The following is a 15,480-nucleotide window of genomic DNA, read 5'->3' on the forward strand; positions in this document are numbered from 1 at the left end:
TTTTGGCATTGTGGAAAACCAACAATATCAAGGTTTTATTTCTACCTCAAGGCAATAACAAGAACATAAAACAGCGATGTGCTGTTTTATTGCTAATGGAGTTTGTTTGCATGCAGATTTTCTGTTTCAATTTAATGTATTGTTATAGGGGCAGGGGAAAAAATCAACATAGAAACTATTAAGGTTATTTTTGGAAGCATTAAATTTATTTACCATATGTCTGGACCTAAATCAAACTCATGAACCCATGATCCTCTCTTTATAATCTTTTGTTTGGAGAAATTTAATAAAAATGTTTAACAGGGTGGAAAACAGCAGATGGAAAAACCAAGAAACAAATGCAGTTTACCCCCCTAACAATCCAAATAGATATAAAGTATCCATTTTGTTTTGCTTTGTTTTTTAAAAGAATTTTCAAGCTTTCTAAGGGTTTTCTATCTGAAGCCTGACTGGCATATGTAGGGAGTTCACACAGCACCTTTGCAATGTCCTTCAAAATGGAAAAAGATATGTGTCTTGCCAATAAAATGTCAGTTGGCTTCTCCCTCTAGTTTCATTCATTTTGCTGCATTGTTAATTATTAAAAACAAATCCAGCAAGCTGATAGCACTCTTAATTCATTGTTCATCACCTTCAAGTCTCAGATCATGCCCAGTAAGGAAAAAGTACAAAAGTTACCTTTCAGATTTAATCAGTAGCAAGAGCTTCCTTCTACAGGGTTAAAACATCACATTTCTTGGTTTACTCCATAGTTCTGGCTTAAGTTGATGGTTACAGATGACTCTTCACAGGGTTATCATGATGACTAATTTCTATTAACTTGGTCTCAAGAACTCCGGACCCATACTGAATCTTTTCCCTCTCTCATTTCCCCACAAACATAATTCTCTCCAGCCTTTCCCATCCAGGTGTGGGGTTTTTGTTTTGTTTTGTTTTGTTTTAAATTTAAAACAGTCTAGTTGTATTTGGTATTATCAGCATTAACGTAAAAAAGAATATGCATACATTTGTTCGCTCTAAAAGAAAAATACACAGATGTATAATTTGAGAATACAAACTGGCATGATATCAGAGGAAGGACTGAACTAGCTCATTCTGCAGAGCTGAATAGTCATGCTTTGGCATAATGCAGCCCTTTTCCTGCTAAGGTAATATGCAATAGACTCCAGCAGCCATAAGCATTGCAGACAGTATATCTAATAGTATAACGAATGCTTTACTATCACTTCACGCAACTCAATTAAAACAAAAAGGAGCTTTTGTGTATTTGATAATTGGAGAATGAGGATTTAATTATTGATGCCAATTTTAATAATATTTTACTTAGAATAAAAAAGGTGGACAAGAATAACTTGAGTTTTGGCAAACTAGTTACAAAACCTGCTTTCAGAGTCACTATAATGTAGACATCCCCAAACTGTGAGGCACGCCACACTAGGGGGGGTGTGGAGGAATGTTTGGGGGCCTGGCTCTGCTCCTGGCCCCGCCCCTCCCCCAGCTGTGGCCCCAGCCTCGGCCCCTTTACTCCTGTCCGTGTCTCCTTCTCTCCTCTGGAGCCATGGTGCCACTCTAGTCCCAGAGCGGTGGGTGGGGGGCGGAATGGGGCTGAAACATTTGGGGACCATTGCTATAAGGAATAACATTATTTACTTTTTCTGTAACTGTCATAACATCTTTCAAGCACCCTTACCAAATAAAATATAGAAAGCAAGTGTCACCAAGGGTACATAATTTATCATTTAGAACAAATAGGGAACAAGTAGGTCTACCTTCCCACTGGCTGCAGAATTTTGAACCACTCACTGAACCAAAAGGAAGGAACAGAACTCAACACTAATATTAAAGTCTTTAACCATCTTCCTAAAGTCCTAGAACTTAAGCATCTCCCTGAAATCCTCTGAAAGGTCACATCTGGAATCAGGGAGATGACATCTCTGGTATGGAACTGATAAGACTATGCCTGACAGGGTATGGGCAGCTGCCTTTGAAAAGCATGCAGCAATTGGGAGGCTCTTCAATCTATTCAATGCTGACATTACCTTTTCCCCTTTCTCCAATTTTGTATTGTTTAACGCTTGTATTTGGCCACCATTATGCCCACAGCTATACAAGACTCAGACTGGTTTAAATCTAGAGTCATACCTATTCACTAGATATTTCCAAAGCCTACTAGGAGCACTGACAATTCCACCATTATCAACATTTTTCCTGAGTACTGGAATGTTTGAAAGAAAGGATACAATTCTTGTCCAAGGAATGTAGACATTTGTTAGATAAACACAGTTAAAAACCCACTGGATGACCAGGAGAGGATAAAGTCGCCAAATAAACCACATTTGCACTATCTGATCTTTTATACTTATTTCTTCAGTGCATTGTCATTGAGAGGATCCATTTAAAAAAAACAAAAGAACATTTTGATCTAAATGCTGAGAGTGGGCTCACCTATCACAGCAGGTGAAAAGAATGTATGGAAAATGGCACCGAAGAGGAGCTAGAGCTATTGGTCTGTGAGGAGCATAAGCACTGGGAGAAGTAGAAGACAGAAACGAGAGCGGAGAAATAGGCAGGAGTGTAGCTGTGCAGAGACAAGCATGAGAAACTGATGTCTGACAAAGGGAGAGCGAAAGCCAGTGAAGGGAACCAACCGAGTCAAAGTGGCAAGAGGAAGAATTAAGCAGCAGCATTGAGAAAGGACTGAAAGAATGGAGGTGAAAAGGAAGTTGTGGTAGGTTAGCTGAGAGGTTACTGAACCCTAGGGTTCTAGAGATAGGTATGGAGCAAAACGATTTTTGGAGATTAATGGAGGAACCTAAGTAGTTACAATGGTAAGAATATGAAAATGAGAATTAGGAGGACTACAAACAGTTAGATCCCAACTGCTGGAGCATCAGTATGCTCTCAGGTAAGCTGCAAACATACTGGGCACTTGCACTGTGATTTCTGCCTTTAAAACACTGCACAAACATTAAGTATCAAAGTAGCAGAATGAGTCCTTGTGCTTGAACATTAGTATTAACAGTCTTTACTCCTGTAGAAAGTAGGATTGCCGATTCCTGCAAAGCATGTGTTTACCTGAAGCTGGTACTACTTCACTGAGGATGCAGGGGGAGAAAATGGCACCCAGCTAGGGAAACCCTCCCACCAGTAGAGGCCTTCCTCTGGGGCACTAGGACCTATGTGGCCTTTGGGAAAGAAATCGGATGGAGGAGCCAGACAGAGACTGACACAAGGAGGAGCAGATGCAGAAGCAGTTTAAGCAGGCAACGGACTCTATCATCAAAGCATTTTCTACTTTCAAGTTTAAAGTAGGCATTCTCTGCCTGGAACTAATTGGCTGTTGGCGCCCTCCCTCAAACTCTTCACCTCAGCCTTACCTCACACCGGCGGTCATGCCCTACGCTGCTTTCTCTCCACACTCTTCTTTCTGGCCTGTCTCTTCCCTTGTTTTTCAGTTTAGACTATTACCTAACTAAACATAATTCCCTCAGTCATGGAACAAAATGGTTGCAGCCATCGCATATTCACTCTTCTTGTGTGTTCTATTCCTTCCCCCCCGCCCCCATATTTATCTGTCTGGTGTGGAGCAGGGAACACATATTACTCTGCTTTTATACAGTGACTAGCACATTCTTGGTCCCATTCTTGCTTGATCCCTAGGCACTACTAGTATACAAACAGTCTTCATGATGACTGAATGTGAGGGTATAAGCATTCTTAATTCACAAGATGGTGATGGCAACTTCAGTTCAGACTTATAGCTCAGTAAAAATTATTTTTGACTACTTTGGCTGTAAAACTCTTAAAAAAAAAAAAAAGATTGATACCACCACCACCAAGAGGGAGAAGTTTGTCCCAGTGGACTGGGCATAAGAAGAGCAGCCAGGAGTTCCTGAATCCTAATCCTAGATCTCCCACAGATTAACATTGTGCCTTTAGGCAATTCACTTGTTCCTCAGTTCCCCTCGCTGTAAAATGGGGGGTAATATTAAACTACTTAGCCACAGATGTTTTTCAAGATTAATATCTGTACAATGTTTCAAGATATACCAAAATACTACTTTAATATTTTCATTAGTACTATTTAATTCCAATGTTCTCAGATGAAATTTTACTTTAGAGTTTTGTTCCATCCCGATAGATGGCAAAAGATGCTGGGCTCGATCCACAAAAGGACTTAGGCATTGCGACACTCATAATTTAAGAGCAACAGCAAAACATGTAGCCACTGATTTGATATATTAATTTAAGCATACTTTTGCAGTGGCATTCAATAAAACTATACATAATTTGACAATTTATTTAAATTTAAACAATTTAAATAAATTTAAACAATTGGGAATTTATACAAATGGGTCCAACTGTCACATTTTAAAAAACATTTATAAGATTGATAAACACTCAACACAAAATACTGCAATAAGCTAGTTTTATATTACTCTGCTACAGAAAAGAAAAAACAAACAAAATCTGTAGCTGTTGAAATATGGGCAATTTTTTTAAAAAACAAAGCCAGACTACAGTTATAGAAGCAGAATAAAAACATGAATAGATACATTTTCTAGTTCCCTGCTTATTGTAAAAAGGAACTTCCAAATGATCATTTTAAAAAACTGGTATCACCATTAAAAGCGTTTTCAGATATAATTTAACAGTCACCTGTAACATATAGATAGCACTGTCACATCAAAAGCTATATTACATTGAAAAAAAGAAGAAAAGAAAAGAAAAAAGCATACCTGTTTTTACAGAAATAGGGTTCTCCAGAAGAAACACTGTTTGTTTCCAGTGTGTTTTGGTACACCGGGGACCCGTCGAGAACATGACCTGAATTGACAGAGTTCAAAAATCTGATGAAGTACAACATTTTTAATATCATGCTACATTAATCTATTACACAAAACACACTTCAAATGCTTGCAAAAGCAAAATAGGCTTGCTCTCAAACACCTTGAGGCGACAAACTGAAAAAGTACAATACATTTGACATAATTAATTTTGAACATACAACCCCCAGTACTCACACTGTTGTGGCAGTTCCTCTCAAAAAATATATCGAAGTAGCCAGCAACCGCCTATAATAAAAGGAAAACACAAATATGAACAGGGAATATTAAGTACAATAATAGTGACACCCATTATTCTGTACATTTTCTATGAGCAAAATATTCTTTTTTTAAGCAGAAAAGGTAATTTCTTCCCTTACATAGATCATTTCCATTTTTCTTCAGGGGTAATTCAGATATTCACAGTATTTGAACTTTACTGGAAAGCCTATAATGCAGAATAGATGGAGACAATTCTTGAATTAATTCATAGACTTATATTTCTATTGCTTCCAAGCATACCATAAACTTTGTTTTACAACTGAAGTGACGAGTCACTTCAGTCTAAACAAGAAGTCTGTACTTTCAGAAAAAAACAGACATATTATTGACAGACTCTCTTAAGCAAAAAGAACGAGGAGTACTTGTGGCACCTTAGAGACTAACAAATTTATTTGAGCATAAGCTTTTGTGGGCTAAAGCCCACTTCATCAGATGCATAGAGTGGAAAATACAGTAGCAAGATTATATAAAAATATAAATACACACACACAATATGAAAAAATGGCGGTTGCCATACCAACTCTTAACAAGACCAAACAATTAAGATGGGCTATTATCAGCAGGAAAAAAAAAACTTTTGTAGTGATAATCAGGATGGCCTATTTCAAACAGTTGACAAGAAGGTGTGAGTAACAGTAGGGGGAAAATTAGCATGGGGAAATAGTTTTTAGTTAGTGTAATGACTCATCCACTCCCAGTCTTTATTCAAGCCTAATTTAATATTACAACAGTAATTTCTTTAGGTACACACACATAAATGGGTAAATCCAGCTCTCTCTTCTGTGGCTGCTATAACATGCATCTATGGTGCAATTATACACAAAGAGGGGCTGTGGATGGGGTGTTTCTCCTTCTCTTCCTCCCTCCACCTGAATGACATGGAGCCTATTCTACACACACTCCCTGTGCATGGAGGGCAGGGCAGAGCCAGCACAGGGTCTCTCATCTCCTATCACATACAGCGGTAAGGAAAAGGAGTTTCTGAAGTGTCCCACATGGACTACTTCAGCAGCTAGTGTCTATGCAGTGGCTCCACAGCTGCTCACTGTACCCCAGCAGGAAGGACACCATGAAACTCTCCTCCCCAAAAAAGGGCAGTGCAGAGGGTCGTCAAAGCTGCCTAGAGTGGCTGTGTGGGGGACAGCTAATCAGGGCCCAGCAGCCTAGTATAAGAAGAGCTGCTGGGCCAGAAGGAGTTCAGTTCCTTGCTAAGCATGGATGGTATGTGGCTGGCTGACGGAGCTATAGAACCCTGGACGGGGCAGCACTGACAGAAGCCGGGGAGAGCGAGAAGGAGCCCTGAGCTGGTTGCTGGGACTCCATTAGGACAAGGCCCTGAGGTAAGGGTGAAGACGGCATCGGGCTGTGGGGAAGTGGCCCAGGGAATTATGTTTGGCATAGTTAAAGGGATACAGCAGATGACTGCTATTTACAGGGTCTCTGGGCTGGGATCCCTCCCACCCCCCAGCGGCTAGTGGCCTGGACATCGAGGCACCCCAGAGGGGGAACTGAACTATAGTGGCCCAGCTGGAGAGCTGTAGCCAGGAAGCCGAAGAGGGCGAAGACATTGTTTCCAGGAAGGGAGCCCTGGGGCACTGCTCTATCCCAGAGCAGGGATATTCAGAGAGCGAGAGCACAGGCACATGCACTTGGCCAAGGGGGAGGTCACGAGAGGTGAGTGCACCCCGTTACAATACCCAATTTAAAAAACTACATCAAGATTAGACCTTAAAGGAGGACTTTCCACAGAAAAAGAAGAACGAACATTTACACCAAAAGCAGCTTAAGAGACCAGTAATTTTTTTTCTTTAAAAATTAAAGTGTCTTGCTTTCACAGAGGAAAAAGAGTTCAAGAAGCCTCAGTGATCCAAAGGGAAAAGTAAACCCATCCCAATAAAGAGGAGGCTGCTAAAAAATGATGGACAATGTAATGCACCTTCCACCCCCCTCCTCCCAGACTTGTTTCCCATCATCTTCTATTAAGAAAGTAATGTAAAAATGCTTGACAAATGTGTCTTCAAGGCAGGCTATAGATACGCAGTCCAAGAGTCAGCCTCAGAAACAAGATGCTGAGACCTATAAAGAGTCTATTGTGTAAGATTGTCAGGCTGGCAGCTGGGGAATCTCCACCCACTAAGATATCGAATAGAGATTTCCCTCATGTCTCTTCTGGTACATTCAAGCAGGACTCCACATGAAGGCTAGTTCATTGTTTCAAATCACATTCCTCCCTAGTGCAACTAACTTGCTTTTGTTATAAATATTTGTGTCTGAAAGAAGTTTCCTACTCACAGCCCAGCATTTTACCTTTTACTTAATGTCTAGTTAGAATACCAGTCTCTTGCTATGAAAGTGATTACATAAATCATAAATCAAGCATTATGCTTTCAGTACTGACTCAAAGAAATGGGCTGTGTGGAAGAACACACTTAAGTATCTTCTAGAAGACAAAACATGTGACTGGTAGAAATGGGTATCATGTACGTGAAATATTTCATCACTGCGCAATCTCATGTTTCCCCTCTCCAGACTAAAACTTGAATAGACCAAGTAATAAATGGAGAATATGGCATCTCTTAAGATGGATCCATCTACGTCTAGCCATCTTATTTGATTTTCAACTAATGGCAGTCTAGAAATTCTTGGAGAGCTTTAAGCTCCCATTTGGGCAAATATTCCTCTTGAAAGGGAAACCACATCAAGGAGACACACTGTCAATGACTCCCTTCAGGAGGTATAAATGCCAGCCTCTCAAAGCAGTGATTGTTCAGTTTCTCAAGGGCCATCACTCCATGTTGAGAATCGCAGCTAGATTATAGGCTGGTCTCTAATTGATCTTTTCCTTGGAAGATCCACAATGTTTTGTCAAGGCCTGGAGTCCTCAGATTATCTTGACCTCTGTCAAACTGCTTTTGTTAATCCACAATCTCTTTAGAATGGACAAAGGTCTACTGAGTCATGCAAATTCTTTCTGGACTACTAGACAGATACTACTGATGATGAGGTATTGTTGACATGCCTGTGGAACAGGACAGGGATACGGCACTATCATTTTCTCTGAGGTGTTATTCATTTCACTGGAAGCCTCACAGTGCAGAGCCCAAGAGGCTTCTATTATCAATCTTCTTCAGTGTCCCTTTAAATACTGTGAACAAATGACTTTTGCTAACTTTAAGTACGCATAAACTTATATTAACACAACCAAACTGACAAAGGGAAAACACCAGAAAAAAAATCCAAGTTGAGTTGCAAACATTCTGCCATATATTTCACTTTATAGCAGTCTCAGATGATGACCCAGCATGCTGATCATTTTAAGAACACTTTCAAAGCAGATTTGACAAAAAGCAAAGAAGGCACCAATGTGATATTTCTAAAGATAGCTACAGCACTTGACCCAAGATTTAAGAATCTGAAGTGCCTTCCAAAATCTGAGAGGGATAGGGTATGGAGCATGCTTTCGGCAGTCTTAAAAGAGCAACACTCCGGTGAGGAAACTACAGAGCCTGAACCACCAAAAAAGAAAATCAGCCTTTTGCTGGTGACATCTGACTCAGATGATGAAAATGAACATGTGTCGGTCCACACTGCTTTGGATCTTTATCAAGCAGAACCTATCATCAGCATGGACGCATATCCTCTGGAATGGTGGCTTAAACATGAAGGGACATATGAATCTTGAGCGTTTCTGGCATGTAAATATCTTGTTGTAATTGAAATTAATATACTTGAAAATGTAGAAAACATCCAAAAATATTTAAATAAATGGTATTCTATTATTAACAGTGTGATTAATTGCAATTAATTTTTTTAATCGCTTGACAACCCTAATTTCTGTCAATCCCAGGTTTAATAACAGCTTGTTTTTAGAAAAATACTGTCAACTGGCCAAATAAGTCACTTAGCTAGTGACTATGAGAATCACCTACCCATGAAGTTTGTTTTCCTAAAGTAGGACACATCTTTTTCCTTTTAGGACGTCTTCATTGAATAGAATTTTAATACATTTTAAAAGATCAATAAATCAAAACATATTAGCATATTAACACATGTTAAATATGCCAAGAGAAACAGTATGAATTGTTAAGCGAGTTTTCATAATAACCTTCTGTTGAGACTACAAAACCATTGATGTAGGAAGCATATGTTGACTGCCATGAAGCAAGACTCAACATGACCGGCAGTATAACTGATTTTTGACACTCAAACAGAAGTCACCCAAGAATGATTCGGGAGAGGCTACAGTTGCTTAGTTGAGTCCATAAATGAAGATCATAACAGAGTGGTGAGATACTCCTTATACTCCAGCAGTTAGCTATGTTTTCCCACTGTTGATTTCCTTTTTTCATCCTTTCCTTCACCACTGAGCCATACACACAGTAACATTCAGAACGACGTTTGCCTCTTTTTATTACTTATGCAATAAAATCAGACTCACTAAACTCAGTTAATATAACTAATTACTTTTAATTCTGAAAGCTGCATTACTGAAATCATGCCAAGACTACAAAATCATTCAGTGGAGTAGACTCCCAACTGGAATGTAAGTCTTAGTTACTGAAAACACTATTTAACATTTTAACACTGATCTAAATGAACACTGAACAAGAACTCCCTGCACTTATAACATGTTCTCAGACTGACATTTAACCTCCTGTCTACAGGACATAAAATAAAGGTATTTACTAACATATTCCTAAAAGGCTCAGAACACAAAGCCTACTCTTAAAGTCTATTTAATTGATAGAACAGACGTTGCTAAATGTTCAAACATTTTAGGCAACCCTTCAAAACAATTAAGCACAAACTTGCAAAGATCAAAATCCCTCTTATGAACAATGATGTACAATTTAAGTTCTAAAACCAAAAGCATTGTTCCAACCTTAGTAGCATATATGCCAAGTATTATAATTTTTTATAAATAAGAACACAATATTCATTTTCTCAGGCTCTTTCCAGAACAGTTTTCCCTCTCACAATATATTTCTAAGAACTTAAAAAAAAAATAAAGTGCGTGTCCACATGTTTTCCTCAGGTTTCCCCACTTACAGCTTTTTAACAGCTAGCAGGTAAGGTTGAGATTTTGAAAAAGACCCCTCTCCCTTGAAATATACAACTTTCTGTGCTGTTACATAAATACTGAAGGCCTGTTGTGTTCTATTGAGAACTACAGTCACAAATAAATCAGTGTAATTATCCAAGTTTCCCAAAACCTTTCCCCATCTTATTAGCAGGTCAAAGAATGTATGTTGGATGAAATCACCAAATCAGAATTGGGCGTTGGCCCCAAAACAGCTACAGGAAGAAAACCAACATTGTCCTAATTTTATGCATATAATTTTCATCTTGAGGTTATCAGCCACTAGTAGGAGTTGACAGATTCTGTAACCATGGCAGCAATGTTATTTAACATTATATACCAGATATCTGAAAAAAAACAAGAGGATTAGAGATGTAGGTTAGGATTCTCATCTGCAGTATTTGTATCAATAAAGTGCAGTTACATACAGGAGATTGGACCATGTAAAATTGGCACTTTCTAATTCAACTATCTGCTTACAGTCTATTTCCAAGTCACACCCGCTCCATTTTTCTGACAGAGGGCCAGGTTGTGTGCAGTTCCCACTGACTTTGATGGAAAGCTACCTGGATGACAGAAATAAAAGTTTCTGATCTCATGTTGAGTCTTTAGTGCTGGAGGATAGGGTGCACACTTGTCACTAAGCAGATTTTACATGTAAACTACTAATGCCCTAATTCTCTGCTCAATGCCAAGCATGAAGTAGCTGAGCATTGCACAGATGGGCAGAAAGGACAAGTGTGATGGACACATCTTGGCAAGCCGGTAGAGCTACTTCAGAGGCTCAGCCCAATAACTAAAACAGCAACTGCTGGACACTGGAGGAGCAGCAGATCCTCTGACTGTCCTTCCCACTCATACTCAGTCACCCCATTCAGGTTGCCACAGGGTCAGTCTTCAACAGAGCTGCTGCCAGGGGAGCAGAAGCAGAATTTGTGCCAAAGAAGATAAAAATAGTAATTCCCAAATCACTTTTACTGTTCATTTTCTAGCTCTTAGCTTTTCAAACAGTTCAGAGACTAGCTATAAACAGGTGAACGTTATCTAACAAGGTTGGGAAAAAGCTGAGGTAATCAAACAGTAACAGTCCTCCACTCTTTTGTCAAATATTTCTAGCTAATTTCTTCTGTTGCAATTTTACTACCTTGTTACTTCACCTTTGACAGCCCATCTATAGTTCCCTTGAGGACTAATCACCATGAACTTTAGCATTTCTCTGGAAGAGGCATTCAAGTATTAGTCTCTGAACAATACGCACTAGGAAACTCAAAACAATGCCTTCTAGACTGGTAATAAATAACTGAAGCTGTAGCCTGCCATGAGCTTTGAAAGGGTTCTGTATGTTAGGAAACGCAGCAGCAAAATTATTCTGCTTCTTGTTTGCCAAAAATATCTTGTCAGGACAAAAAAATGCTAAGAAAAAGATTAAAGCCATCTCAAAGCTAAAGCAGCCAGGTTAATTAAGAAGCAAAGTACTATTCATAACTGACTGGCAAAACAGCATTTCACAGCGGTCAGCATCATTTCAATCAGCTACAGGAAAGTAAAAGTGAAACCTCCTCAAACAGCAAATGTGATCTTTAATCTATAAACAAAATAGATGAATTTATGCACAGAATATGGTCACTGCAACATAACATAGCCAGGATAGTTTGCTTAAACTCTAAATTACACTAAATGTGTAAATAACCTATATTTATAAAAACAGGTATTAGCATCCTAAACACTGCTCAATTTGGAGACTGCAAATACAGCTTCGGAAAGAAATCATAATCTGTACCCTTCCAGCACAAATTACAAGAACAAATATTTGTCACAAACTACAGATATTTTAATGAATTGCCATAGGGAGAGGTAGGTAATTTTCACTCAAATAATGCATGTAAAGTCACCACAAATATTAAGATACAAAAAAAGCTAACACATGGCTTATGTTGCAGCAATTAAATATCCAATGAATAGTTCTTACATTTACACTTAGTCTTATTTTATGATTAGTGAGCTGAAATGAAAACAATTGGATTTTGATTCAAATATATTATAGCAAGTCTTTCTGTAAAGAAAATTGCCTTGCAAATATACAGAATCTCATCTGATCTACACAAATAAGACTGCTTGAGACCCCATGAGAAGTGGTAAAGACAACCTTACCAATTCACTTAAGGAACAAGGAAATTAAAAATTATCATCATCACTATCACCTGCAGGGAGTAATTTATCATTTTTGCTCATCACTGGTATCACGTTCCAACAGCGTGTGGCTATAGCAGATACAATTAGGCAGCTGGCCACAGAAGTAGGAGGATAATGTGCTTTTGATGGAGTTTATCCAAGCATGGAGATGGAATGCTTGTAATCCATGCAGCAGAGAAAGTTACTACACATCTCAGAAATACAACAGATATTTTAAAAACTATTTCTGTAAAAAAGAATACAGATCTTGAGATGCCCTATTGTATAGTCTTCTTGGCACAAACTGATTATGAAGATAAGTCATTTTTAATAGTATGCTATAGCAATGCATAAATTACTGAATTTAAAACAAAAAGTGGATTCTAGAATGTGTTTGACGTTTATACACACTAAGGAAGGCTTGGGTTTCCAACCTGAGTCTGAAGATATTCAATAATATGATTATGGTTCAAATTAACACGTATGTATTCAAATACCTCTTATTGTAACTGGCAAATGAGTTCTTAAGTGCAGAAACTGACATTGCTCAAAATTCTAATTTTTTTATAAATACAACTATCCTTTGATTAAAATTACTTTAATCAAAATTAACTGAATTTGTATTTTAAATCACTGAGATTTTAGTATATCAATAATGTCCTCTTATTCATTTTACCGTTGTCCATCCCCTTTCAATAAAAATGCATAACCTGCTCTTTGACAACTTCTCCTGGGAGTAATGAACAGACACTGCCATTTTCCTCCCATGGGACATTGCCATTCAGCAAGGAAAGAACCAAACAACCTTGACAGGATCATGGGGGAAGCATTCAAACAAAAGAGAAAGTTCATCAATTGATCTGAGGGTAATAAACCATTATATTTTAATCTCAAAACTCGCATACAATTAATAGCAAACACTGAACTTTCAAATTCAATTGACGGCATATTTTCCTAACAGAATCTATTGACTGATTTCAGCCAAATGTCTCATTAAAATCTGCAAGGACAAACTTAGTTCTCTAACAGGAAAGATGTGCTTTTTAAGATAATTAGGGGTTTTTTTAAGCAGATTAATTTTGTGAGGTTGAAATTAGGTTAATCTGCACCAAAAGCATTTAGAACTGATTCATTATGATCAGCTTGAGACTGTTTTGCGCTCTCAGAGAATTTTCAGAGGGTTTGAGACCAGAATTTAAAAATCAAGGTGATGCCAAGAAAGCAAAAGCTTAATCCTCTAAGAGATTTAATTGGAAGAAATGAAGAGAAAACAATGGAAAGAGAAAACTTTGCCAGAGTAGAGGCTTGAAAATGTATGCTTTCGAAGAGCTTTGAAGATGAAGATCCAGATACATCTAATATTAAATAATAAGTTTATAGTCAATTTTAAACATTTAATTTGACTTAACCTTCACATATTTCCCAAGTCAAATGAAAAACGCTTCCCAAAAACTCTGCAAAATTGTGTTTAATTGTTTGAACAATTGAAGAATAATATTAAGAAACATGACTATTTAAAGAAACAAAAAAAATCAGTTCTTTTTCGTGGATATTATAGGATAAATAAATAAAAAAAATTCACAGGATCAGTTGGAGTAGTAGCTGATCCATAAACACTGCACATTAAACAGGGTGACATTAAGGGTATGTCTACACTGCATTGTAAACCCAGAGATCAAACTCAAGCTCAAAACTTACCTTCGCTTCCATCTCCACGTAAATTGTGCTAACCCAAGGCTCAGACCGAGAGTCCCAGGACCCTATGGGGATGGACGGTCCAAGCCTGAGTCAAGTTGGAACCTAGCGTTCAAGCCATATTGCTTTGCAGTGTAGATGCAGCCCCACTCAACCCATGCTCTGGGAGTCTATCAAAAGTATTCCACAATCCCGTGGGCTGACTTTCTTTGTCCCCTGGACAGTCAAGTTTTCCTACACCACACCATGAACAAAAAGCTAAAGCAGCTACATTTGGGGAGGACGCTAGAAAGTCTGGGATATGGGTGGTTGGACTCGTACCTGCATAACTCAGTGTTGATGCTGCAGCCCCAGGTTGGGAACCTGGGTTCAACAATTCCTAATCTGTGGTTATAAATGAGTGTAGACGCTCAAGCCCTAGGTTAACAAACCCAGGATCTCCTATCTTGAGTTCTACTAACCCTAAGCTTTAGTGGGGGAGGATCCCCAAATCCCAGCTCAAGCCTCAACATCTAGACTGCAGTTTTATAGCTCTGCGGCTTGAGTCCCAGGAGCCCAAGTCAGCTAACACAGGTGTTTAATTGTAGTTGATACATTCCCTAAGTCTCTCCATTAATCTGCATTACTTAACTATCTGAAATATCTTATTAAAAGTATAAGGCGGAAATAAAAAAAAGTTAGTGTTACTGAAATCTTCTACCCCAGCCCCCAAATAAATGAAGTTAATCAGTTTCAGCAATGTTGCATTTAATAATGGGTTACTTTTCTGACATCTATTTCAGTTTTGCCTCCACAGCTCACTGTCCCCATTGCTCAACTTCAGTGTTTCTCTCATGGCCCAGTCAGCTCCATTACACTTAATGCAAAAAACATCCACGTGTACTGCATTTAGTTGCTTTTATAAGGTACTCATAAAATAAACACTGGTGTGCCAGTTTTGCTGACAGAAATTAATGAAGTGCCTGGGCTCTTGGGCTTCTGGAAGCAAGGGACTGTGGAGTAAAATAGTAACTTCTAGAAGGAAGGATGGATCGATCCTCTAGAATACACCTCAAATCAGATTTCAGTAACACTTGCAGTGGATGAAGTGCAAGACTGATTATATTTCGATTGACATACCAGTCAACTAAAGGCAACGTGGACCGATTTAAAATCACTAAGTGGAAAGCTGTGATTTAAATCAATTTTAATCAACTTCTCCATTTGTATTTCAGTTATTTTCTAATGAAAGGCACATTCTCATTGGCTGATATATCACTAAAATATGTTGATTTACAACTAAATAGAGCCTTTACACTACAGTTGGTACATTTTTTGCTACCTAGGAGGACAGGTATTTATTTAAGCAACTATATAGCTTAATATTTTCAGATTCTTATAAACTGTACATTTTTAGTATGTTAGTGAATGGTGAATGATACATTG

General features: G+C 38.3%; 1 protein-coding gene across 1 annotated transcript in view; it reads right to left on the bottom strand.

The window, feature by feature from the left end:
- PRMT3 (protein arginine methyltransferase 3) overlaps positions 1 to 15,480 on the bottom strand; it is a 102,647-nt gene that overhangs the window by 13,553 nt on the left and 73,614 nt on the right. The window contains exons 14-15 of the mRNA XM_048854255.2: positions 5,025 to 5,075; positions 4,740 to 4,827 (exon numbers count right to left, since the gene is read on the bottom strand). Coding sequence (XP_048710212.2) covers positions 4,740 to 4,827; positions 5,025 to 5,075 — 139 coding nt within the window. The remainder of the gene's footprint in view (positions 1 to 4,739; positions 4,828 to 5,024; positions 5,076 to 15,480) is intronic.

The sequence above is a fragment of the Caretta caretta genome, chromosome 6 (genome assembly GCF_965140235.1).
Source record: "Caretta caretta isolate rCarCar2 chromosome 6, rCarCar1.hap1, whole genome shotgun sequence".
NCBI classification, from domain to species: domain Eukaryota; kingdom Metazoa; phylum Chordata; order Testudines; family Cheloniidae; genus Caretta; species Caretta caretta.